This window comes from Lytechinus pictus, chromosome 9 (assembly GCF_037042905.1).
Source record: "Lytechinus pictus isolate F3 Inbred chromosome 9, Lp3.0, whole genome shotgun sequence".
NCBI lineage: Eukaryota > Metazoa > Echinodermata > Echinoidea > Temnopleuroida > Toxopneustidae > Lytechinus > Lytechinus pictus.
The window spans coordinates 4,518,513-4,545,473 of NC_087253.1; the positions used below are offsets into that span (position 1 = coordinate 4,518,513).

Sequence of the window (26,961 nt, forward strand, 5' to 3'; positions counted from 1 at the left end):
AACAAAATGTATCTTAACTATCGCAGATAAAGCGAAAATAAAAGTAAAAATACCTCGGGTAAAAAGCACAAAGACAAAAAACAGAAAGAAAATGTTTAATGCGGAATGCCTTGCTCTTCGGCGTCGCGTAAAACTATTGTGTAGACAAGTGTGTAACAATCCATTTGATAGAGGCCTCAGGCAACAATATTACACCATGAAGAAAAGGTTGAAAAGAAGATTAAAAGAAATTGTACGTAATAAGAGAAATCATATAATTGACAAGCTAGACAATCTTCAAAGTGAGAACCCTAAACTTTATTGGGATCTGATTAACGACCTAGAAAAACTGCACACTGATAGAAAAAGTCCAGTAAATAACATACAACCAAAACGGTGGTTTGAGTATTTTAAAGAACTCATGAATCACAAACCCCTACTTTCAAAAGATCAAAATGAAATTAAGAATCATGTAAATAACCCAAAACTACAGGACACGTTTTCATCTCTTGATTTTAAGATCACTCCCAATGAAGTGTTAGACTGTATTCAAACTTTGAAGAGAAAGAAAGCCCCAGGTAATGATGCTATTTTGAACGAAATGTTGAAAGCTGGAAAATTTATGTTGTCACCAGTTTTGTCAAAGGTATTTAATTTAATCCTTATCAGTGGTCATTTTCCTGATAATTGGTCAGTAAGCCTCATAAAGCCTCTTTACAAAAGCGGGTCAGTTTGCGATCCCTCAAATTATCGAGGGATATCCCTCTCAAGTTGTCTTGGAAAGGTTTTTTGCTCAGTTCTAAACCGTCGCTTGGTATCATTTCTAGAAGAATATAGTCTCAATACAGTCAATCAGATTGCTTTTAGAGCAGGTTATAGAACGTCAGACCACATGTTCGTTCTAAAAACTATTCTTGATAAATATATAAGATGTAAAATAAATGATAACTATAATAAATTATATGTATGCTTTGTAGACTTAAGAAAGGCTTTTGACAACGTTTGGAGGGATGGTCTCTGGTACAAACTACTAGAACATGGAATTGGTGGAAATTTCTTAAGAGTAATCCGTGACATGTATTCAAAATGTAATGTATCGATCAAATTAGACGAAGGTGTTACCCCATATTTTCATACTAATATTGGAGTAAAACAGGGTTGCGTAATTAGTCCAACTTTATTTAATTTATTTGTAAATGACATAACTAATATATTTGATACATCAGTAAGCGATCCAGTAACACTTTTTGATAAAGAACTAAATTGTATAATGTATGCTGATGATCTTGTTATTGTGTCGAAATCCCCTAAAGGTATGCAACACTGTTTAGATAAATTCACCGCATACTGTAAATCCTGGATGTTAAACATAAATGTATCTAAGACTAAGATTATGGTGTGCTCAAAATCAGGGAGATCGAACGAAGGGGTTTCATTTGAAATTAATGGAGAAACACTATGCACTGTTAGGGAAATGAAATATCTTGGTATTGTTTTCGCAAATAATGGATCACTTAAAGTGGCCGCAAGGGATTTAGCTGATAAAGCGAGAAGAGCATTGTTCAAATTGTACAAATCTTTTGGTTCCTATACTCCTAGCACTAAAACCTTGTTGCATCTTTTCGATGCAACGATACAACCGATATTACTTTATGGATCTGAAATTTGGGGTACTAATGTTATAGACATGGAAAAAAACCTACGATTAATGGATGGGAAAACAGGGCTATATTTTAAACACGAATCTGAAAAGGTGCACATTCAATTTTGTAAATATATTCTTGGGGTAAACCGCAAATGCAGTAATTTAGCAGCGACAGCTGAAATCGGTAGGTATCCAAAAGTCATCCAAATTGCCATAAATATACTGAAATATTGGATTCGAATACGTAATATGGACGAAGATAGTTTGGTTTACAAAGCTTTTGTAGAAAATGTAAGTCTATTGAATAACGGAAACAATTGCTGGCTTAAGACAATTCAGGATATTTTTAACATACTAGATATTTGTCGGAATAATGACACCCCCATACTTGATCCAGAAAATATACCAATTTCCCAAAAAGAATTTATTACAATATGCAAAACATCATTGGAAAGAAGATTTGACGAACAATTTGAATTGGATTTATTTAACGACAGGGACACTAGGGAAGGAAATAAATTAAGAACTTTTAGGCAATTCAAATTCAATATAAGACAAGAAAATTATTTATATTCAATACACAATGTCAATTTGAGAAAAAATATAACCAAGCTCCGACTGAGCGCTCATAATCTACCTATAGAAACAGGAAGGTACAAAAGACCGGAGAAGATACCACCTAACCTGAGATTTTGTGAAGATTGTAATTTGAATTTTGTCGGGGATGAATTCCACATTATAATGAAATGTAACAAATATAAAGATTTGCGTAAAGATTTTTTTGAAAAGATAATTACCTTCAATATTAGGTTTACTGAAATGGAGTGCCAGGAAAAATTTATCTACATCATGAAATTGGAAACTGAAGCCTTGATTAAACTGTTTTGTTCTTTTATCCAAAACATAATTGCTATTAGGGGTGATTTCTAAGTACTAAAAATATCAACCGGTAAACACTTTGAAGTAATATATTCGCAATATTTTTACACAATTAATTTACATGTAATGCCATTCTTCTCATTCTTCCTCTCTTTCCCGCTCTCTCCATTTTCGAACTTCTTCCCTCTTTATTTCCCTTTCCTCTCTCACTTTCTTTATGTTTTCTTTATCTTTTCTTGGATATCAGTCTCTATATCCATTGTCAAAATATCTATCCGACTGATTCCTATGTTTATTGTGTATATTTGTATATAATTTACAAGTTGTTTATTTTTTCTTTTTTTTTCTTTTTGACGAAATACTATTTTGTTTTTGTTTATTTGCTTATATTCCTTGCATTGTATATTTGTCTTGTATCATTTTGTACTTCTTGTTATGAACAAAATGCTGGCAATTGCCAGTGAAATTATAATAAATTCAATTCAATTCAATTCAATTCACTACATTAAATCCCCCCTTAGTAAGGAAGTCATTTGAAAAATCACTTGCTTACGATGTTTACACAATACTTACACTACCTATAATACAACATTATGTTACAAATCAAATCTTTCAAAATCAATATAATTATCGCAGCCACTTAATCACAAGCTGCTACATAACGCTTGGGAAAATGGACCTTCCTCCCAGACCTGGTTTGACGGACTGAGGTATTGGAGGTAGTGACTATTTCCTCCTCCTCAACATACGCCACTTTTAAGCAATCGATACTAACTTGGTCGCGCTTGCCATTAAGTTCGATCGTAAATAACTTTTCATTACGTTTTACAACCTTGTATGGCCCTTTGTAAGGAGGCTCCAAAGGCTTACGCACCGCGCCTACTCTAACAAGAACGTGCGAGCATTTTAGCAGGTTTCGGGGAACGTAACTTCGGCCGTCCTTCGCCCTTGTCGGTGTGGCTGTACTCGCAGCCATGTGCTGACGTAAACGCAACACGTAATTGCCTGGATCCACTTCAACCTGCTTGCTTGCTATGAACTGTCTAGGCAATCGCAGAGTAGTCCCGTATACCAACTCTGCGGGAGAGCATGACAAGTCTTCTTTTACGGTGGTACGGATACCAAGAAGTGTCACGGGCAGATGCTCATGCCAAAGTCTAGCATTGTCGTGCGCTTTCAGTGCGGCTTTGAGCTGGCGGTGGAATCTTTCGCGTGGTTACTATTAATTTCATAAGTTCGGCGAAAAGTTTCGATTCAAACTGTCGACCACGATCGGTGGTAATTACATCGGGCGCCCCAAATCCACCTTTGAATGAGGGCCTTTGCAACGTGTTCGGCAGACATGTCCGTTAACGGAATAGCTTCAGGGCATCGCGTAAACCTGTCTATACATGTAAGCAAGTAGGTATAGCCATTAGACGGAGGCAAAGGTCCAACTAAGTCTATGTGCACGTGGGCAAATCGTGCATCCGGTGTGCTAAACGTACCAAGCGGTGCTCTGGTGTGTTTGTGCGTCTTAGACCTTTGACAAGGTAAACACTCTTGTGCCCACTTGCGAACAGTGTTGTTCATGCCGGGCCAAACGAAACGCAACCTAATAGCCCGTTGCGTGGCGCGCACGCCCGGATGTGACAAACCATGGACAGCATTGAACACGGCCCTACGATGACTCTTCGGCACAAATGGACGAGTGCGTCCATGAGACACATCACAGATAATAGTTCCTCCGAACATAATACGCGGCACCGATTTGAGTACCATGCTGGTATCAGATCCAGAATCGAGCAATGCTTTCAACTCTGCATCGGTCTTTTGCGCATCGGCGATCATGGAGTAATCAACGCATGTGTCCGCGTACAAAGCATTCGTACTTGGTCTGGACAGCGTATCGGCCACTATGTTGTCCTGACCTTTGACAAACCTTACGTCAGTCGTGAATTGCGAAATAAAATCTAAGTGGTGGATTTCGCGCGGACTGTGACGGTCTGCTTTGGCATTAAACGCATAGGTCAGGGGCTTGTGGTCGGTAAACACACAGAAGGTGTGTCCATCAAGCATGTAACGAAAGTGTTTGATCGGCAAGTATATTGCAAGCAGTTCGCGTCCAAATGCACTATATCTGGTTTCTGCTGGCTGCAATTTCTTGGAGAAAAATGCGAGAGGTTGCCATGCGTCGTCCTTCAACTGCTGAAGGACTCCGCCGATTGTTCTGTAGGAAGCATCACATGCGATACTCAGCGGAAGGTCGCTGTTGGGATACGCTAAGAGAGTTGCTTTGGCTAGCTCTGTCTTAATGCGCGCAAAAGCTGCTTCACATGCTGGCGTCCACTGAAGTGGCTTGCGTGACCTTCGTTGTTGGCTCTTGAGGAGGTCAGTGAGCGGCATCAAGATTTCGGCGCAACGAGGCACGAATCGCCTATAGAAATTCACAAGACCGAGGAAACCGCGTAATTCCTTAAGGTTATTCGGAACCTTGCACTCTTGGAGAGCCTCCACGCGCGCAGGAAGAGGGCTAACGCCATTGCAGTTGATATGATATCCGAGAAAATCTAGTTCGCTCTTCGCAAACTCGCACTTCTTCGGATTTAACTACAACACCGTATTTCCGGAAGCGTTCAAATAACATGCGTAAATGCTGCTCATGCTCAGCTTCGCTATTGCTCGCGATCAGCAAATCATCAATATACGCATATGCAAACGGTAGGCCTCGCACTACTTCATCAATAAACCTCTGAAAGGTTTGCGGCGCATCTCTAAGACCGAAAGGCATCCGCAAGAATTCGAACATACCAAACGGGGTGGTAATTGCCGTCTTATGAATGTCATTGGGATTCACTGGTATTTGGTGATAGGCTCGTATCAGGTCGACCTTCGAAAAGATCCGCGCGCCTTTCAACCCGGATGAAAAATCTTGAATATGCGGAACGGGGTACCTGTCAGGTATGGTTCTGTTATTCAACGCCCGATAGTCACCGCAAGGTCGCCAGTCACCTTTGGTTTTCTTCGGAACCATATGCAGGGGTGAAGACCACTGGCTGCTTGGCGGGCGGATAATGTTCAAGTCTAGCATGTGCTGAAATTAATCTCGCGCTATTTTCAGCTTATCTGGAGCAAGTCTGCGTGGTTTTGCGTTCACTGGCGGTCCGCAGGTGCCAATGTAGTGCGCTACATCGTGCTTCAGCGCCTGCGCTTGTAAATGGGTACAGTGATGTCGTTGTACTCAGCGCGCAGAAGATCATGGTACGTATCAGTATTGTCGGTTGTATCGATAACTGGGCTAATACGCAGAGAGTCTGAAGGCTTGCCATTCACGTTTAATCCAGCTACGCTATCGATCAACTTGTATCGGTGCATATCTACGAGCAATCGAAAGTGGTGCAAAAAATCTGCACCTAATATGGGTGTAGCCACATCGGCGATAACGAATACCCATTGACATTTGCGCCGTAGACCTAAGTTCAGGGTGATCGAACGTCGCCCGTAAGTGTCAATGGTTGATTCATTGACTGCCTTCAGTGTCATGTCGGATTTACAAGCGCGCGTTGTTGAGTCACGGGAAATACCGAGACTGCTGCGCCGGTATCAACAAGAAATTTTGTGTGAGCATCAACATCTCTAACGTAGAACAGGCGGCTCTCCGTGTGACCAGCCGGTTTCGCCGCCGCTATCCGCTGGTCCGCTAGTTTTCCGTCTGGTGCGCACACGGCGGACGGCAGCAATGAGCATTATCGCCATACTTGCTGTGGTACCAACATAGTTCGCTGGCTGCTGCACCGGTGCTAGACTGCGCATCGCGTCGGGCGTTTGTGTCACGCCTACGACTCCTACTACGACTTTGGCGTCGCTGCATGTTTCCAACAACGGTCGTGAGTTCCCTAACTAACCGAGTTAGCTCACTGACTTGATTTTCCAGATCATTGCGCGGTTTGGCTTCTCCGGATTTCTGCGCGACAGCGGATATTGCGCCATAACTTTCGGGCTGTGCTTCGATTATTTTGTCTGCTAGTTCCGACAAATCGCTCAGCGATAACGCTTCGCTAGTTGACGCCAATATTAATCTGACGTTGACCGGGAGCCTTTGTAGAAAAAGCTGTTTGAAAATGCCCTTTTCTAGCTTTTGGTCGCCTAATAGCTGCTCACCAAGTCCCCAAGCTCTTCCTCCGTCAAAAGCATCTGTACACGCCGTTGCTCTGATGCACTCACGCGTGCGATCAACTTGGATTTATCAAAATGTCTCGTATTTCTTGAGCTACTTCTTGAGGGAGCGCCGCAATTACGTGCGCGTATTTTGTCGCATCGGCAGTAATTCCACACGTTGTAAACTGTGCTTCAACCTGAGCATACCACACCAGGGGATCCGTTTTCCAAAAAGGTGGCAGTTTGATTGCCAATGCGCTCAATGACTGCGGTCCATCTTCCGCGTTACTAGTATTTTGATCTGTCATGATTACGTGATCTTAGATCATCAGTATAAAATCAAAACAAGTAGTTTTGAATGCCGTTGATCCAGGTGGATTTACCAACTCCTGTTTCACCTAGAATGAGGATGTTCATTTCTTTCATTGCTTCCAATTGGGAAAGGTCGTCCTCCAGCAGGACCTTCGGATATACCAGAAATTCCATACCGTGACGTGGGTCGTTGCAACGGAACTTTGAATCTTGAGGACTTGACATTCCACATTTGCAGTATCTAGATTATAGCCTGCCCGGCTAAATAAACTTGACAAATTAAATAACTACTCAGGAAAAATATATCATTTCATAAAAGTTTGAAGTTATTATTCCAGAAAGACCACATCATGATTAAGCGACGCATACTTAAACTCGTAAAATTACTTTAGACCTTAAAACTATGCAATCGTTACAATCAGATACAGATGACAAGTTTAAAGCTAATGACGATGTGGGCCAACTAATACCACATAATTGTAGCAGAAAAACTCTGTGATTTGTCCTTTTTTATTTTTAGAGTAGGGGCAACGTTTTGACAATCATGGTAGGCATATGACAGGTGCGGTATAATATCCAGCATTTCCCTTGTATCAAGTGGAACACCATTAGGTGGATATCGGGATTGACAAAATATTTCATTGCATACAACTGTATTCTGTAGCTTTCGTCCAGCAAAATGGGAGGTACTCTGGACACTCCTCTGGACACTCAATGTCGGCTTAATAGCCATGGTAATATCATGCCAAAGCCCACTGATCAGATATTGTTTGAAATTGAGGTCTTCTCCGCAGGAACTCTCTTTAGAAACTAGAAGAATTGTTATTTTAGTTATGTTTCTTGTGCTGTATCAAAACTGTGATAATAATCATTGCCTCCTCTAAAGGTTTGCTTGTGACTTTGATGGATCTCCGAACTGCACCGAGTTTTCATCTATCCCGTAATTGCCAAATGAGACGACTACCCTGGATGAGAATTGAGGGTTACTGTAAGTTCTTTTTTAAGCGTGACACACTCTTCCTTTCCCCTCCTCCTCAAATTGCGGAGGACAGCCACAATGTATCATTGAATCCGCACCATACCGGTATGCTTAAAATTGTTGAATGTGAAAAATATCAGTCAAAAGAATAGGCTACAACAGGATACATGATTTTTTTCTCGTTCGTTTACACATGCTTCTTGCGTCAATATATTTAGGTAATTTACTTCCTACAAGATCAAGGGTACTTTAATATTTCTGAGAAGACGGAGTTAAAAGTCTTGTCCAATTCTCGTCCCGAAAATTGGTCCCTTTGGATGTTCATTTAGCTCTCCTGATTAGTGTTGCATGACGCACATCCGACAGACCAAATCCCATTTTCGTATAACTAATATGTTGTCTAACGCCAATAAAACAAATTACTAACATAGTTGGTAACCGTGGTCACCATGTTCTTCATTCGAGAGGTTCTTCTGGGAGGTTGTACATGTACCACTTTGAAAGGTTTGTCATTGGCTGTGTGCAGAATAGAAATTTCCTCAAACAATTTCTTCAAAGTGCCACCAAAATGTTTCAGCTTAAAGAGTTCTTCTTGAAGTTCTTTTACCTGTTCTGGTGTCTTGATATTTTCGTTAGCTCCCCCAGCGATAGCGTTGTCAAAAATTTCTCTCTGCTTCTTGTATTCTGCTTTCATCTTACTCATGTTCTCTAGCACACCTTCCTTTCGAAGTGTGACTGGTTTTGCTTTCTCTTGCTTAATGCACATTTCCAGGTATTCTTCCACAGCGTCGTTGTATGTAATGAGAGCATTTGCCTCCAGGTACGACCCAAACTTTGCTCCAGTTGCCAAGATGATTTTTTGCTCAGCTTTCAATTCTTCAACTTTCTTGTTGATTTCATTAATGAATGCTTCCTTCTTTGCTTTAAAGTTGCAAATGGTGTTGATTTGTTGTTGAGTGTGGGTTGACAGAAACTCCTTCTCTGTTATTTGTAATTCGTATGTCAAGTGCATATGCTGCTGGTAACTGTGAGTGCAGGTATCGCAGTATTGGTCAGTCATGGCCGCACATTCAGCAAGTTTAGGATTACCTGTTGTTTCGATTGGCACACCTGCAATATAACAGTGAGAGTGACATACGGTCTTGTACACTGTGTTATGTACCTTTGTCTGTCCGACTGGGATGTATGTGACGCAATCAGGGGCAGCGCACACTGTCTTTGGATATCCTAGTTCCTTCTGTTGTAGGTCATATCCTTTGAATTTCAAGTCTTTCTTCAAAGAGATCATTTCAGTATTTGCATGGCCAATCTTAGCTTTTGTTTCTCTTGCTGCATCAAGATTGTGATTGATTGTATTTGCTACTTCTGCTAAGGGTTTACTCGTTACTATGACGATTCTCCGAGCTTCGTTCAAACCCACCGTATCTCTCACTCTATGCGGCTTAAGTTGGCGTTCGATGTAATCTAGGAGACGCCTTGTTTCCTCTACAGACTTGTCCCAACTGGACGAGTAGGTGACGATTTCTGCCTCGCCGAACGTGACACCGTTCTTAGTGCAGGCAAGGAACCGAAAAGGTTCGTTATCGAAACAAAAGTATTTATCCTTCGTTGCTTGTATACCGACGTTTTTCTTCTCAAGCTCTTCATTAAGAACTGGTAAGGTGTCGCCTGGCTGGTAGAAAGTCTGGCGAGCGTTCGTGAAGCAGAAAACGATGTTGTTCTTGGCTGATTTGTGCAGTTGAACCAGCAGTTCTTGGATGCAAAATCGGAACATTACGGTAAGCCTTGCATTATTTGGTTTCAGAAATATGCATATCGCATGTATCTGAGAGTAGGAAGTAAGGTGAGACAATATTCTCTTCATATTGATTTCATCCTGCTCATAACCATCTACATCACCTATACCTGGTGTGTCAATCAATCGCACTCGTCTGTCGCCAACGGTGAAGACATATGACCGAGGTTCTTTTGTTGCCGATTTTCCAGTTTCTTGCACCTCATTGGGATCGTCTATCCCTATCTTAATTTTTCTTTGCTCACCATCTTGGGTTAAGGTGAACGATGATGGGATCAAAACCGGAAAGTCTTTTTGGTTCACGGCTTCATGTATATTGTTAAATGACAAGTAGTTTTGAATGCTGTTGATCCAGGTGGATTTACCAACTCCTGTTTCACCTAGAATGAGGATGTTCATTTCTTTCATTGCTTCCAATTGGGAAAGTTCGCCCTCCAGCAAGACCTTCGGATATCCCACAAAGTCCATACCATGTCGTGAGTCATTGCAACGAAACTTTGAATCTTGAGGACTTGACATTCCACATTTGCAGTAAAATAGTTTGAACGCTGTGAGATACTCGACAAACCGTTTGCATTTCGAACATCTCCATTTGGATGGGTCAGCAGAACAACGCCCGTTGCCACCTAGAGCATTCGGACATCTTAGCGTGACCAATGTACGTTCATTCGGGATGTCAGTTCTTGGTTCTGGATTTATAATTTGAATCATACTCGCATCGATGAATTCGCCCTCTTTCTCAAACAGGTCTTCTATTGTAAGTACGCCATTTTCGTACTTCTTAATTACTGGCTTCTTTCCTTGATCTAGCCAGACATGGGTAGCTACAGATTCCTGGTCTACAACAATAAATTTAAAGGACTCGTACCTTGAATAAGTGGAAAGCAATCGCATGAATAAGTCTCGACTTTTTTCCACAAATTCAACGTCGGCGCCCTTTGGGATGTAGAAAACGAAAGTATTTTCTTTCGCACATATAACTAGTTCATCGTTCCTACCGATGTATTTGATCCCCTTGCTTAGCATCGGCCTGATAACCCTGACCTTCTTCAGGTACGGTTCAAATTCCTCTTCGTACTTCAAAGCAGATAATTCTTCAGAGTGCAGTTTACTCAGGAACTCTTCGAGGACACTCGATGCATCTTCTCCCGATCTCACCCTTTTAACTATCTCTTGTAGTTCAGTTTTGAAACGTGATTCTTGCACAAACAAAGAATCTCCCCAAACCATATCAATTCTCCTGAGGACTTCATCAGAAATTAATGCATTATTAAGCTTTATGTCATGATATATCTTTTGACTTTTTTCCTTTACCTTTTCCAAGACCTGTGCAGCTTTCTGAATTATACATTCGTCAACTTCCTTGTGTACCATGTTTTCAGCTGCCTTGACATTGAACTTTTTTCTAATAGTTTCTACAGGCAAGAGATAGTATTTGAGTGGGACCCCATTACCATAGCTAGTATTTTTCACAAAAGCGGGTAAAGACTTCGCAAGCCTAAGCGCTCCTTCGAATGTGTCGGGGTTATTTTCGTTTGTAATCAAAACGTCGGCCCTACATTTATAAGAAAGCCTTCCACTTTCAACCTTCCCCTTCTCATCATCAACGTAGACATTTGTCGCTCCCTGTGCAAGAAGAATATCCCTAAGGTTTCCAAGCTCGACACCTGCATCTGCCCTAACAGCCGAACCGTCATTATTCTCAATATTCTCATACTCGCACGTAACTGTACATTGGGCCCCCCGATCAATGCCTACTACAACATGCGTCGCAGGGGTGTTTGGATCGGATAGGATATCCTTGTCAATGATATCTCTGTTCTGGATTATTGCTACCTCTTCGTTGACAGTACTCAGCTTGTAGATGAGACTCTTGCTTTGGGTCATTGCACTCCTCCGCTCGTCTCTAAGGAAAGCTCCTGATCCATTGAGCTCTACCATTCCGACTGTAACACTCAGCTGATGTTTGGATAGAATGTTATAAAAAAGAAAGATGATGATAGATAATAATGCAGTGAGTGTTGGATGTGTAACCCGAATAGAGGAACGCATTATATTTACTCTAATTATTTGTTCATCTAATTGATCTGCCTTTTCTATTCATGGTTAAATTTAATTGATAAATGGTCTGTAATAATTTGCCTTAAAACAACCAATAAAAACGAGAAATACCTCAGATAGTCTAAAAAATATATTGGAACGAATCTCGCATTTTATTGTGAAAACCTATACACAAGATAAGAAAGTATAAAGATGAGATCTGAAAAGAAGTGAAAACATCTGAAAGGAAACTCTGTATTTGTTTAGACTTACTAGAAGTTTAAGTGTGGCGCCAAAATTTGTCGAGGACGCACGGATAGTGGCCGTGATCAAAGGGGGGGGGGGGTAGTCATGCCCCCAGTTCTCAATACCTTCGGATTAGCACATCTTTTATTTAAAGGAAAAGTGTCTTGAGCGGGCACTTTCCAAAGTTGTGCCGACACCCAGGTACGCGATTTTGAAATTACCCAAAATTACTAAGTGCATGTCGAACCCCAAGTCATTTAGAAATCGAATGCAAATTTAGCTTATAACCAACATTGTTAACTGCAATATTATCTTCACTTTTACTGATTAAAATATAATTCAAGATTTTTAAGATTTATTATTTCACTTAATATCCTTACATCGTAGAATGCATTTAATTTGATAACCTAATGACGTCTGAAGATAAAAAACATCCCTTCTTCGAGGAAAAAACTTGTGACCCCGCTTTCAGGCAGAAAACAGATCATCTGTATTTAACTGACCTGTAGTGCATCTTCTACACCGAGTTTCTCGCACTTCTCCTGCCAACTGTCAGATTCTGTTATCTCAATCTCCGTCTTGGCAATGTCCCTAGTTTCTACCATATTGTCTTCGAGTTTTGAAACGAATAGGGTTTCATTCTATACAAAGAAAGATATTACATAACATAGAATTAGATGATAATTATTTTTATTCATTGGTTGTTCACAACTTCAGAGAGAGATTTAGAGATGAGAAGTGTTTTTAATGTAAGAACTTTTCATTTTAATGTATGAAATTAAAGGTAAATAACTGCTATGTTTTAGAGAACAAGTATCCCTTAAAGGCCATCCCAACAAAAGGACTGTTTGTTGGGGTGGCCCAACAAAAAATTGATTTGAATAAAAAGAGAGAAATCCAACAAGCATAACACTGAAAATTTCATCAAAGTCGTAAGTAAATTAAGAAAGTTATGACATTTTAAAGTTTCGCTTAATTTCACAAAACAGTTGTATGCACATCCTGGTCGGTCTGCAAATGAGGAGACTGGTGACGTCATCCACTCACAATTTCTTTTGTATTTTATTACATGAAATATTCTAATTTATTCTTCTCATTGCCAAGTGAAACAGCGATTAATTTCTCTCTGAACATGTGAAATTAGAATTGGTAATACTATTTGGTTCAGTCAAGTTGGTCCTTATTGTGAAAACTGTAAAAATAAAATAATGTATGATTCAAACAATAAAAAATAAAAGAAATAGTGAGTGAGGGACATCATCGACTGTCTTATTTGCATGTTACTGAGTTGTGCACATCACTGTTTTGTAAAAAAATAAGTGAAACTTTAAAATTTCATAACTTTTTTATTTATTCGATTTTGATGAAATTTTCAGCGTTATGCTAGGTTGATTTTTCTCTATTTATCAAAATCAACATTTTTCTGGGATGGACTTGAACTTTAAGTAGACCAGAGTATTCTAGAATGTTTCAATGTAGTAATGCAACAACACCCCTTTCATTTGTATGTCATAGCAGGCATATCTAATGAGGCAGTGGATTACTCCTTACGGTGAATTTTACAAGGTTAAAATGGCAGAAGTAAACATGGCAGAGGTTAAAAGTGGCAGGGGTAGCAATGGCAGAGGTAAACATGGGAGATGTAAAATGGGAGAGGGGAAAAATGCAGAAGTAAAAATGACAGAGGTATTATGGCCAGTCTTAAACCCCCATGCAATAAATTGTCAAAAAGCCCCCGAATGTACATACAGTGCGTCTCAAAAAAACTATACACTTTTAAAAGGGCTACCAAACAAAAAATATGTCTATTTGGGGAAAAAATATCTATATATATGGAAAGCCAATAAAGTCAACTTTAAGATAAAATAAAAAAAAAATTGAAAATAATTCATGCTTGAGTGAGCACTACCCACTTAAACAAAGGGTATGAAAATTAGGGTGGATAGGAATTAGCCTTTCGGTTTCTTTCAATTTTTGAGAGGCGAGTCCCTTGGAACTTGCAAACTTGAGGGTGTTGTGATAAATTAATGGTCATTCATTATCAATTTAAATTGTTAGAGCAAATTTCATGAACTATCAAATTAAAATTCCATGCATGAGTGAGCGTAAATTGCAATCTTTAGTGCAGCATTTTAACTTTACAATGTGGATCTCAAGAGTGTGTTGGAGTCAGGAGAATAGGGGTTAGGAAGGACTTCAGTGGGTGAAGTAAACTGATGGAACGTTGAGCCTCCCTCCTACAGGTCCGTCCCCTCCTGATGGTTAGATCGAGACTGATTGCTATTACATGTACGCAGGTCTTGAGCGGACTATCAATTTGATAATAAATTCTGAAAATCAAGTCATCAACCTTTACCTATCAATCATTCAATCAGCAATTTGTTAGTAAATCAATTTGAATAATGAAACATTCATATTTTTCAATAAATTATTAATCAAACATTCAGCTTTTTCAATAAATTATTTCATAAATCATCATAATTAGTTAAGTTCTTAATAATCATTCAACGGAAAAGAAAGGCCCATTAACCATCAGTCACTTGGCATTAAAGTTTTGAATACCATTCGGGAGCAAGAAAGGGGGTGGAGGGCTGGGGTGAGTACATGATTTGTAATTTGTACACTCTAAAAAAGGTTTACCCAATATTGGGTAAAATGGGAACATGCATGTTGGTTGGGTAGAAAGATACCCAATATGTTGTAAATTTTACGCAATGTTGCTTTGAAATAGACCAATTTTGGGTAAAAAAATATCCAGCAAATATGCATGTTTCCTTTCTACCCAATTTGGGTAAAATTTTACTCAGTGTTTTGAGAGTGTAAGATAACACAAAGAAGAATGCCCATTTAACTGAGTCGTACCCTATCTAACCCCCTTGGATGTAACAGGTACATACCATCACATTTATCTGACTCTCACAAGCACACTTGCTAAGATTCACATATACAATAAAGTAAAAATGCAACACTAAAATTACAATTATATTTTCCTCATGCAATACATTTCAATTTAGTAACTAAAATTTGCTTAAGAAAACAAAAATTATATCAATTCATCAGTAATTTAGCATAACGCCATTAACTTTGCAAGTTCTAGAGGACTTACCTGAAAAGAGAATTGGAAGGCTAATTCCTGCTCACCCTAGCAAAGGCTAGTCTCTCAGGAGGGGAGAAAGGGGTAGAGAGAGAGAGAGAGAGGGGGGGGGGGTTAAGTGTTCTGTTGACCCTTCTCCCATCAACCTACTTCCCCCACCATTCCCAACTATCTCATCCCTATTCTGACTTCCATGAAGACATTGCTGAGATCCACGTGAAAAGTTAAAATTGTATTTCGTGTTCACTCATGCATTAAATTTCAATTTGATAATTCTTGAAATTTACTCTAAAAACCTAAATTGATTATGCTTGGTCAGTGATTTATCACAACACCCTCAACTTTGCAAGTTCCAAAGGACTCGCATCTAAAAAAAACTGAAATAAATTTGAAGGCTAATTCCTGCCCAGCCTAAATTCCATACCCTTTGTTTAAATGGGTAGTGCTCACTCAAGCATGAATAGTTTTCAAACTTTTTGGTGTCATCTGAAAGTTGACTTTATTGACTTTCCATATGTATTTTTCCCCCAAGTGACATATTTTTTGCTTGGTAGCCATTTCAAAAGTGTATATTTTTTTTTGAGACGCACTGTAGATTTAATAATAAGTGCATGTCACGGTTAGGCATTTCAGCGTATCATTATGTCTTCATCGCCCTAACAATTCAAACAATGCAACGTGGGAATTCGGTGTAGGTGTAGGGTGAGGGCTTTTAAAAAAGATATTCAAGGACAGATTTCTTTCATTCAATTTATCAGAAGCAAAATGAAACTGCACTATTTGCATTAATATTTTTTATAACATTCGTCTTTGTTTGGCTGGTTCTTTTGATCTAAAGCTTTGCCAGGTTTACCAATAAACAATGAGGAAAAGTAGACATGAGAGAGGTGGAAAGACAGAGAGGGATTTCGGGTGGGAAAACTTACAAGTTAAAATTTTCACGAACGATTGTGGTAATACATATTTTGTCCTTATTTGGATGTCGTCTGTGCTATTAGAAAAAATGTGAATGACAATAAGCATGCATTCCAGATTCGGCACTTGTAATTTGTAATTTATGAAATTTAATCATAATTTTTGTTTTCCTGGTCAACCAATTTGGGGTCGAACGAGGGTCTGTTTCAGATTCTTTGAATAAAATAAGAACATGAGCCTTTACCACTGCATCCAATATGATATTAAATAAAAACGCCATGATGATCATAATCCTTGGAAGCGGGGATGCTGTTTGGGATTTTGTACACAATAAGCAGCACCCCCTGGAAATTAGGTTGGTATGCTAAAATGTAGAGATTTGACACAAATCTCCGTTATTTTTGGCAGAAGGAAAAACTTTGTTTATTATACAACTGCGTCCCAGAAAAAACAAAACCGAGATTCAGTGTAACTTTTTGCTATTATGATCATAAATTTGCTTCATGAAATGCACATGAATGGAAAGATATGCTTCTCTTCTTGCAATTGAAGCCCATATCCACACTCATAATGTATGCATGACTGAGTTAGAACAATGGAAAATGGTGTTACCAAATTGTCATTTGCAAGAGCAAATTGCGATTTTGGGTTATTTCATGTTTTTTCTAGCTTCTAATGCTTCCTATTCGGAAAACGAAGTTCATAGCTGACATATGCATTATTTCTTCTTTCATATGAGATATCATGCCTTAAATATAAATAATAATAATAATTGGCATTTATATAGCGTTGTATCAATCTACGACGGTTCAAAGCGCTTCACAATTATTATATGAATGACGCATGGTCGAGAAAATGTTGCATGAAAACACGCTCGATTACTACCTATTCGATGGATCGTTGAAAAATAACCGCTTTTTTTCAATAAAGCAGCAGACAATGGGCTAACGGTGAATGCTGTTCGGGCCGAGGAAGGAAAGCCCATTATTTTAATCATTTATTTGGAATAAGCTACAACACTGTTGGAGGCTATTGGCGTGGATTTTCTCGGGCTTGATTCAATGGCAATGGGAATCAAATGTTGCTATAGTAATAATTTTGATAATGTTGTATTTCAAACTTCTTTCAGTTGTTTTATTTGGTGCTACATTTCGCAAGAAGAGGGGCAAAGCAGAAAAGGGATGCATCACTTTTTGCAAGTGGAGAGGAGAAAGCCGTTTTTTGGCTCGGAAGGTTTTTTTTTTAAGTGGGTTACCACCATCCAACATTCCACTGACCTTTCTTCATCCAATAATTTCAAGCAACTTTTTACAAGTTTGAAGGAATCCAAACAACATCATATTAAAGCCAACTGTAAGATCGCACTCACCGCGTATTCTAGTCCATTGTCTTCTGCTTTAATAATAAATAATAATACATGAGATTTATATAGCGCACTTTCCATCTTGATTAGATGCTGAAGGCGCTTCAGAGCCTTAACGTCACTGATATCGTAACAGATATACAGTGCGTATCAAAAAAAGTTTACACTTTGAAAAAGCCCTATGAATTAAAAAATATACAGCACGTGGGTAATTTCTTCACATATAATCTTGGGTTTTAGTCTCATCTATCCAATTAAAGGAAAATTTTTGACAGAATGTTATATTTGAGTATAACTTTCCATTTTTGTAAAGCTCGCAGAAATCTGTTCGTGCAGAAATGCTCGTTTTCACGCTGTGTCAAGGGGGAAGGGCGAAATCAAACTTACCTTGCGAAACGCTATGATACATTTCCCTTGCACTTTTAGGAAATTAAAAAAACCGGATACATTCAAGCATTTTGTAACAATTTTGCCACCCAAACTGAAATTTCAACACTTAGTTAGCACAACCTTTACCTTTTTTGTGCCAGCTGGATCTGAGGACAAATGAATCTGAACAAAAGTTTATATCAGACATCTCCAGCATTTTTTCACTAAGTTTTTATCATTTAAAGTGGGTTCGCATTTTATTTTCCATTTAATACTTGTTTCTCCACATTTTTTTTCAAGCGTGACAATGATTAATAAAATAAAAATCAAGCCTAAGCCATTTCATATAAATCACAGCTCAGTGTAAAGCACATATCGTCACGATGGCCTCGGTATGTGTGGATGGGGAGTGGGGTGGGATGGGTCGCAATGCACTCTCCGAAGTGTTTTGGGCAAGGAAACATGTTAAAAAAGGTAAAAGATATCTTCAAATCAATTTTACTAGATAAATTCCATGTGTTCTTCATGATTATTTCAAAGTTCTGCGCAAATCATTTTCACTAACTTTTCAAAAGTAAGTAGTGCTCACTCAAGCATAAATATTTTTCGACAGTTATATCATCATTTGCTTAAGTGGATCTGTACCAATGTTAAAATCTGGAAAATAAAATATTACAAATGTATAATTTTACATGATTTTTTCTAAGTGTAAACTATATTTTGATACGCACTGTATAATATTTTTGAAAAAACAGATAATTACCGTAGAATGCACAAGTACATGTACATGCAAATCAAGTTGCGTATGGGGGGGGGGGGGGTAAATTATTTTCCCTACATTTTATTCCCGGCGTCAAAATAGGGTTTATTCCGTCAAAGAATACACTTCAAGAATATTCTTAAACACGGATCGAAAGCTCTAAAGCACTGAAGTAATTGGCAACAACTCCAGCAACTGACCAGCGTGGGGCAATGAGATAATCATTGAGCTTACAATATCAAGGTTGCAAGGTTCGAATCCCGATATAGGCAAGAAGTTGATATATGAAAAAATATTCTGGGGGGGGGGGGAGCATATACGTTTTTTTACCAGAAATTTCTCTGTCCTGATATCATACAGGTCTCCCAGCTGGGCTTTCCGTCCAAGACTGGCTCTTGTCACGGTGACACTGCGCCCCGCCATGATCGCAGCTCACGAATATCTCGTGCTCACACAGATAATCAAAACGACCTGTAAAGACAAACAAATGACAATTAATAACCAGCAATCACGAGACTTATAGTTGTTATCTAACTTTCACGAAACTTCCAATTATTCTGGGCCTCAAGCTTCTAAGATTTTCTTTTACCGATAATATCTAAATTTCCCATGAGACTCGAAATTAGTATTTGTTATCTACAGTGCGTCTAAAAAAACAACTATACACTTTATAAATGGCTGCCAATAATGTCACTTTTGAGGAAAATTCTTATATATAATTATGGAACGCCAATAAAGTCAACTTTCAAACACCAAAAAGTTGGAAAAATATTCATGCTTGCGTGAGCACTATGAAAATTAGGCTGGACATGAATTAGCCTTCCAATTTCTCTCAGTACATGAGAGGCAAGTCCTTTTGGAACATTCAAAGTAGAGGGAGTTTTGACAAATTAATTATCAATCGTTTTTTTTCTGCTAATAAAAATAACATTTCTCGAACGTTTTATGAACGTTCTGGACAGAATCTTGAAGTTGTCTGGACGTCTGCGGATATTTTGAAAGGTTTTCTTACGTCTTCTTCTTTTTATATGCAGTAGAGGGAGAGAGAAAGAGAAAGGGGAGAAGAAGAAGAAGAAGAAGAGAGGGGGGAAGACAAGGAGGAGAGAAGTGAAATCACTATGGCTCACCCCTTGTGTTATAGACAGATAGTTATTAGGATAGGAGCTTTTTTAGAGTATGTCTGTATGTAGTAGAAAATATAAATAGAAAACTATACAGTGCGTATCAAAAAAAAAAAAAAAAAAAACGGGACAGATTTGAAAAGTCTCTAGACGTTTTGTTTCAAATTATGATGTCTATATTTTGGTGTTAATAGGTGCTCTAAAGTCTTATCTTTCAAATGCTATTAAAAAAATTAGTTTTGTTCATGCTTGAGCGAACACGGAATGTTTTATCTGGGGTTAAAAAGGAGGCTTGCACCAAAGTGGCATAAAATTATAAATATGATTATCGGACTTCTTGCTAATTAGCAGACTTCCTCTTAACCTTTTCAATATCTTTGCCATAATTTTCAAATCATGCGGTCAAAATTCATTTTCAGTTCTATTTATTTGCTTGAATTATTCTGTTGTTTCTTTTTAATATGCTCTGTGTTAGCTTTGATTATTCCTTCTTCAAGCTTAAGCAATTTTGTTTCAACCGAATTATGGGAGAGCATGGATTTTTTTATTCGAATCATTTCATTGTGCTACAAAGGTTATGGTGCCTTTTGAACAGTGCCACACAGATGGGCGGGCGCTCGGGATGCTCCCCCCCCTCAATTAAAAAAAAATCATGACCAAGAAAAAAAGTGGACAGGAAATAAAAGGAAAGATAGAAAGTAAAATATGATATTATTTTCTGAATATTATGTCAAAATCTATCACAAAATTTGATATTGGGTGATTTCAAGTACGGTGTTGAAATCTGGTGTTGGTGTTGTCACAACACCAACACCAGCCACAACACCGTACTTGAAATCAGGCTGGTGTTGGGATTGACCTCGGAAAATATGACGTATTTCCGGCAATTCGTGTTGAAGGCTGGTGTTGAATGTCGTCTGCTGAATCCAGCACTGCGGCTGGTGTTGACGATCTACGTGCAATTTCCCCATTCCCCAACACCAACCCCCAGGGATTGGGAAAATCGTGATTTCAAGTTCGATGTTGGTGTTGATGAACTCTAGCTCACGAACAGGCGGCGAACACGATGAAACACCCCCGTAAAATTATATTTTACAGTTAAGATGAGCGCAAATCATTAGAGTTTTACACATTTTAGTGAAAAATAATATTTATGCTTTCTGATTATTGCAGTGATTTTAACCTTTGCATTCTGTACGATAAGATTTTATTGCAATTTCTTCCCGATTTCACTTTCGTCGTCGATAATTTCTTGCGTAAAGTTGAGATGATCAGCAGCGCAGCACAGAGGCGTGACGTCTTAGGTTATCGAAAACGCGATCGGTATCGCTCCTCTGAACTCAGCTCCGTGTTGGAGCTCGGTTCAGCAGCCTTTTCACGCTCTCAACACCAACACCAACTTCGAACACCGTACTTGAAATCACCCATTGTAATAAATAAGTGGGAACGTTTGCGTGCTCACTTCGCTCGCTCACAACATTTTAATACATTTTATCTGATCTACCATATCTAGCGCCTTCAAAATTGACTCAATACACCATTGTCATTGAAAGACATGAATCCCTTCCTGTGTTTCCTGTCAAGCAGTTAAACTTGGTCAAGGAATTAATGACCCCTTGAATAATAGATTCATGTCTTTTAAAGTTACATAACATAATTTGTTTTACATAATAAAAGGATTTGAATTATCACAAGTTTTTCCAATTAATAATTCAAATCTTCTTTTCTCAGTTACTTATGAAGGAAAATTAAAAGGTAAGAGAAGTTTAAATGAAAAAACAAAAAAATTCAATTAAATAAATAAATTTTTAAATGAAATTTGACAGCATAATTCAAAAATTGTGGCACAGATAAGGAAAAGGTCAAGAGGAAGTCTCCTGACTAGCAAGAAGTCTGATCACCATATTACTCATATTCTGCAATTCTGGCGCAAGCCTCTTTTTGAACCCCCAACAAAAACGTCCTCTGTTCGCTCAAGCATGAACAAAATTTATTTTTTAAATTGCATTTCAAAGGTAAGACCTTAGAGCATCTATTAACACCAAAATATAGACATCATTATTTGAAACAAAAATTTTATAGACTTTTCAAATCTGTCCCGTTTTTTATACACACTGTATATGGGGTAGCGTTTCAAGAAAAGAGTTGTCAGACATTTTACCTGATAAATCCCATTTTATCTGATAGTTTCAATAGGAACAATGCTTCTCAGCCAATCAAAATCAAGGGAAGTCGTCAGATCTTACAACTTGTCGGATAAAAATATTCATGAAACGCTCCTCTTGTTTCTCTGTTGTTACTTGTTATATATAAGAATTGTAAGAGCAATTACATTCAATTAATTTAGTTTTTTCTCTTTAAGAACATTCCAGAATGTCTCACTAAAGCTTTGATAGGCATGTCTATTCAATGAGATGGATTAATCTTTGTTATTTCTGGAATTTACAAACAATAGAGAATGTAGACAAAAGACTTCTAGTGACAGTGGAAATGAACAATAGGAATATCTTTGTTGTTTACATTGTTAATTTAACTGAGGCCATTCAAGAATCTTCTAAAATTAAACAGCTCTAGAAATTGGCAGAATGTTCTTTTTGTAGACAATAATAGAAGCTTCCAGAATAGTGAATACTGTGTATATAAGCTGGCAGTTTCTTCAAGGACTTCATCACATCACATCAGATCAGATCAGAACTCAGAGTTTCACGCCAGACTTTATGTCAAGAGCATACTTTATTTCCACCTAGGGGCATTTTCACCACAGATGGACACAGAGGCAAAAAAATCAAGTTGATATTCATGTCAAATGCTTTATGTTTTTTAATAAAACAAGACCTGAAGTTTCTGAGACAAAATTTTTTTCCGACTCTGGCAGCCATTTTTATTTCAAAATGGCTGCCAAAGTATGGATACAAATTAGTGTTGAAAATAGTATATTGATACATATTTTGTTTTGACAGATTTTTAAAGAACAGGTTTGATCATGATGTTTTCGCCTGTGATTTAGCTTGCTATTATAACACTTTTTAAAATCCCATAGAAAGAAACACCAGTAATTCATTCATCTGATAAAAAAACATTGATGAAGTATGTGATATGGTATGTAATGTCAGTTACCGAAAACATGAACTTTTTTTTCTCATTTCCTGGAAAAGAGGATATATTATATGAAACTTGGTAGATTTCCTCTCTAGGTAACACCTTTCCCTTCTACACCAAAATTAAAGATTACCAATTAACAATGAAGCCATAGGGTACCATTAAATATATGTAATGTCAGTTACCAAGTGGAAAATGTAATGTCAGTTACCGAGATGTAATGTCAGTTACCATGATAAAACGTTGGTTACCAATATTGAAATGCAAATATGTGGTCAATTTTATGGTGAAGAAATATTGTATACTTGTTATTAAAGTCTTTCACTTTAAAAGTCACACCTCAAGGAGCTTGCTATTGACTTTTAAAAGGTATAGTTCACAAGGAATACTATATGAAATTATGAAGGAAGTTGCATTCCCATCGTGCAAAAAAAATTACTATGAAATTGTTTTTTACATGCACTTACCAAGTACCTAATTGTTTGTATCAGACAATTTTTTTTTTTTTATTTTTTTTTTGGGGGGGGGGGTAGGGGGTACTTTTCCCAACCTATTGCCTAAATCTGCAACATTTTTAGCTTAACATTGTGATGAAGGGGATTTCCAGGGTCCCTTTTTTAGTTTCTAGGATTCTTTTGAGCATTGCCTCGATAAAAGTAAATTCCTGGTTTTTATACCTGTTAGTAGTGTGGATGTGTGATACAATTTTGTTTTGGTTTACAAGTATAGATGAAAAGTGAAATTTGACAGTTCTGATCAATGTTGCATGGATCTACGTACTAAAACTTTTTTTTTTCTAATTTACAAATAGTTCAGTTTCAGTTTAGAAGCTGGAGTTTATTTTTTGTTGACAGCTTAAAAAAGAAATTAGCAAAGAAAATGATTAAACAAATTATGAAGAGAATTGAAATCCGACAGATATGAACAAGCACATTGCTTGCACTGACCAGAATAGAAATCAATGAAACTACATGGCTGCATGAGATTGGGGGGAGGGGTACGTGTAGCCTAGGGGAGGAGACCCTTATTCATTTTGCCTTTTTTGAGGGGAGGGGGAGGTTGGAGAAGGAAAAGGTTTAAAAAGTCAATATAAAACTGATGAATATATTATGGGTGTATAGTCAGAAAAGCCATGTGCACAGTCAATGCAATATTAAATTACTATAGGAAAACATGTAGCTATGACCCCACCCCAAGTAAGTAAAACATACATTTCTTATCTTTTGATAATTAAAAATGTGAAGTATTATGAAACTTTTATGATTTTAAAAAGACTTACATATAAGTATCAAGATAATTATGCCTTTGAAAATCATATAGCACTGGTAAATGTTAATGTGTATTGTCAGTTACCGACAAGTAATGATAAAAATGTTCAAATCAAAGAAAGGAATTAAAAAAAAGAAAAAAAAAATCATTGAAATGTTCCTAGAAACTCGGGTATACTTCCACATCAAGCTCACTTTCATGTGAAGCCCTGCACAGAAGATACAATGCAATGATTTCACACATTTGACTTCCATGTGTTATCTCTATGGCAAATTAAGTGTAATGTCAGTTACCGTAATGTCAGTTACCAGCATGGTTGTGGAAAAATTATCATAGCCCCCAAAAGACAAAAACAAATTGTTTAATATTTTGACACATCTTAATCTAGTAACGGAGGTATATTTACATATTCAAATTATTACTCTATCTACTCAGGGACATGAGATATTTTAATTTTAATGAACACCCTGAAATTGCATGTCCTTTTGCGTAATGTCAGTTACCGACACATTTTTGCTTGCTGATGCGTACAAAAATGTTGTTACATAGGAGAACTTAGTATCAGAGTATACAGCAAGGTTCACTTTATTAACTCTATCAAAAGCAAACTCCCATCATTTGTTGTTTTAGAGATACACACAATGAAAGGTGTGAAAACATTGTGCCGTGTAATGTCAGTTACCGTGAAAATGCCCCTAGAATACAACATTTATCTTCTGTGGAATTATTTGCACGCCATCAATAAACGGTTTGCAGTTACTTTGAGAGGGGAATTCTCAGTTCTCATCGAGATCATCAAGCTGTTTTAATGAACACTTTTCAACCCATGGATTTTCCATCGTAATTTGACTTTCCCTGGATGAATCAAAACATATATCAGTTTATTGGATATACTATCATAACTTTGAATTGCACATCTGAAACTTCCAAGAGATGTACATGCAAGATCAATATTGATTTATGTTTTAATAGTTTATGGTTGCTATATTTCCTGTACAAAAAAAAAAGGAAATCAAATTTAAATCTAAATTTCCATTGTTATTTATTGCAATATCGTAACAGACTCATAATAACGGATAAATAACGTTCATCAGGTTCTTTATTAGTATTTTTAAAGGAAACATTGAACAAAAGTGTTCTAAACGTCCACATTAAACGTCTTAATATTAATAATAATGATAATAAAAACTTAATACATAATTATATCTATACTAGCGGTATATTCATTTATTTGCTTTTTCAACTTAAAAATAGATTTAGTTTCAATTAAAAATAAAATATCCACATCAATAAATCAAACGAGAAGAGAAAAATCTTATAATCATAGCTTATTTATGAGAAGAAAAAAACAAAATAAAAAGAAAGGAGATACATGGATACACGCATGCGCCTCGACATAGGCCTAAACGCCTTATTTCCACACATATACACACCCACACCCACGCATCATTGTTTTTTTTTGCTTTGTTTTAAAGTATTCTTCCAGTGACATTTACAAACAGCTGGGAAATACCTATACAACAATAGGTAATTAATAAACATATACATCAAATTTAAAAATAAATTCAAGCGGTCCATTCATGTTTCCATTTAATTGAAAGAAAAGTGAAGATATAGTGCAGAAAGTAAAAAAGAAATAATAATAAAAAAATAAGCCATACCCGCACATTCCCCTCCCCGCAGGTAAGAGCATAGTTTGCATGCACAGACCCTGATTGAAAGTTTGGTCAACAAGTAGGTCTTTCGCAAAGAGTCGCACGTACACAAATGGCAAGAGGGCCATCAGTACAAAATAAATAATAGGCTGCACGTTTAGACCCTTATATCGAGTGAAGGATTTACACATCACACTAGTATGATAACCTGAACGCCATGTACTGAAAGAAAATTACTTACCAGGCCGGCCACAGCTCGTCCTTTACATCTGAAGTACCCCGGTGAAGTACACTGATGAATAAGTATTGAACTCGAGAAGTCGTCCTCGAACGAACTAGTACCGCTCGATCACAGATTCATCATCGTGTTCATAGTATATTCAGAGATATAGATCAATAGTAACTGTTCATGCGATAAAATTCTAATCAATGGATGAGCACTGCAGTACCTCCTAAGAACCTTTAGATTCATGTATATAGTTCGTACCTGTTGCACCACGTTTTCCAGACAAAAAACTTTAAAAAAAATGCAACACCAGAGAACAGAACAACACAGGTTCATCAGATTGCTTCCATAATCGACTGATGTGAAGTTAACCAATCACATTCAATTTCAATGGGACAGCGCTTGCATTTTGTATGCTCTTGTCTGTGTTGTTCTTATTACGACTCTGGGTTTTCCGCACCTCTCGGCTAGCTTTTCGGAACTGAAGCGGCTTCCCTGGGTAAATATACCTGTATTATTATTATTATTATTATTATAGCTTATGGACCGCCAAAAGGGCCTTCGATTCGATTACAAAAATTGTATGTAAACCCCTCAAAAAAAGTTTGGAAATCTGGGTTTGGCCATTGATTTCTCCCAACTCCAATTTGTACACAATGCATATTTGACATTATTCAAAAGATCATTTAATTTTCTTTAAAATGGTACCATGCTTGTTATGATCATGCCACCACGACAAGAGCAGGATTCTAAAGTGTTGGATGAGGTATGAATTGAAAAGCTACAAAACGAGCAAAAAAGTTTGGAAATCCGAGTTTGGCCATTAATTTCTCCCGACTCTCAATTTTACACAATGCATATTTGCTATTATTCAAAAGATCATTTAATTCTCTTTAAAATGATACCATGCTTGTTATGATCATGCAATCACGAAAAGAGCAGGATTCAAAAGTGTTGGATGAGGTCTGAATTGAAAAGCTGCAAACGAGCAGAAAAGATCATGAAGGGTCAATGCAGAACATGATTCTTTTGTCTGTGTCAATAATGTCAATAGTGATGAAAATCCATTCAAACCAAG

At 37.6% G+C, this 26,961-nt stretch overlaps 1 protein-coding gene across 1 annotated transcript; it reads right to left on the reverse strand.

Annotated features, from left to right (window-relative positions):
• Window positions 1–275: 275 nt before the first annotated feature.
• LOC129267962 (uncharacterized) lies at window positions 276–26,366 on the reverse strand. The gene is made up of 4 exons (XM_064104532.1): window positions 25,899–26,366; window positions 18,844–18,984; window positions 12,516–12,653; window positions 276–11,685 (listed from the first exon to the last, which is right to left on the reverse strand). The coding sequence occupies exons 2-4, from the start codon at window positions 18,934–18,936 to the stop codon at window positions 8,332–8,334; spliced, it is 3,585 nt and encodes a 1,194-aa protein (XP_063960602.1). The 5' UTR covers window positions 18,937–18,984; window positions 25,899–26,366; the 3' UTR covers window positions 276–8,331.
• Between the last annotated feature and the right edge of the window lie 595 nt (window positions 26,367–26,961).

What these genes read in the sequence shown, in the direction of transcription:
- LOC129267962 (XM_064104532.1), bottom strand. Translation starts at nt 18,936, where the DNA reads ATGGCGGGGCGCAGTGTCACCGTGACAAGAGCCAGTCTTGGACGGAAA. An exon ending in TCAGGACAGAGAAATTTCTG is followed by an intron (nt 12,654 to 18,843) that starts GTAAAAAAACGT and finishes TTCTTTGTATAG; the next exon opens with AATGAAACCCTATTCGTTTC. An exon ending in GTGTAGAAGATGCACTACAG is followed by an intron (nt 11,686 to 12,515) that starts GTCAGTTAAATA and finishes TCCAAACATCAG; the next exon opens with CTGAGTGTTACAGTCGGAAT.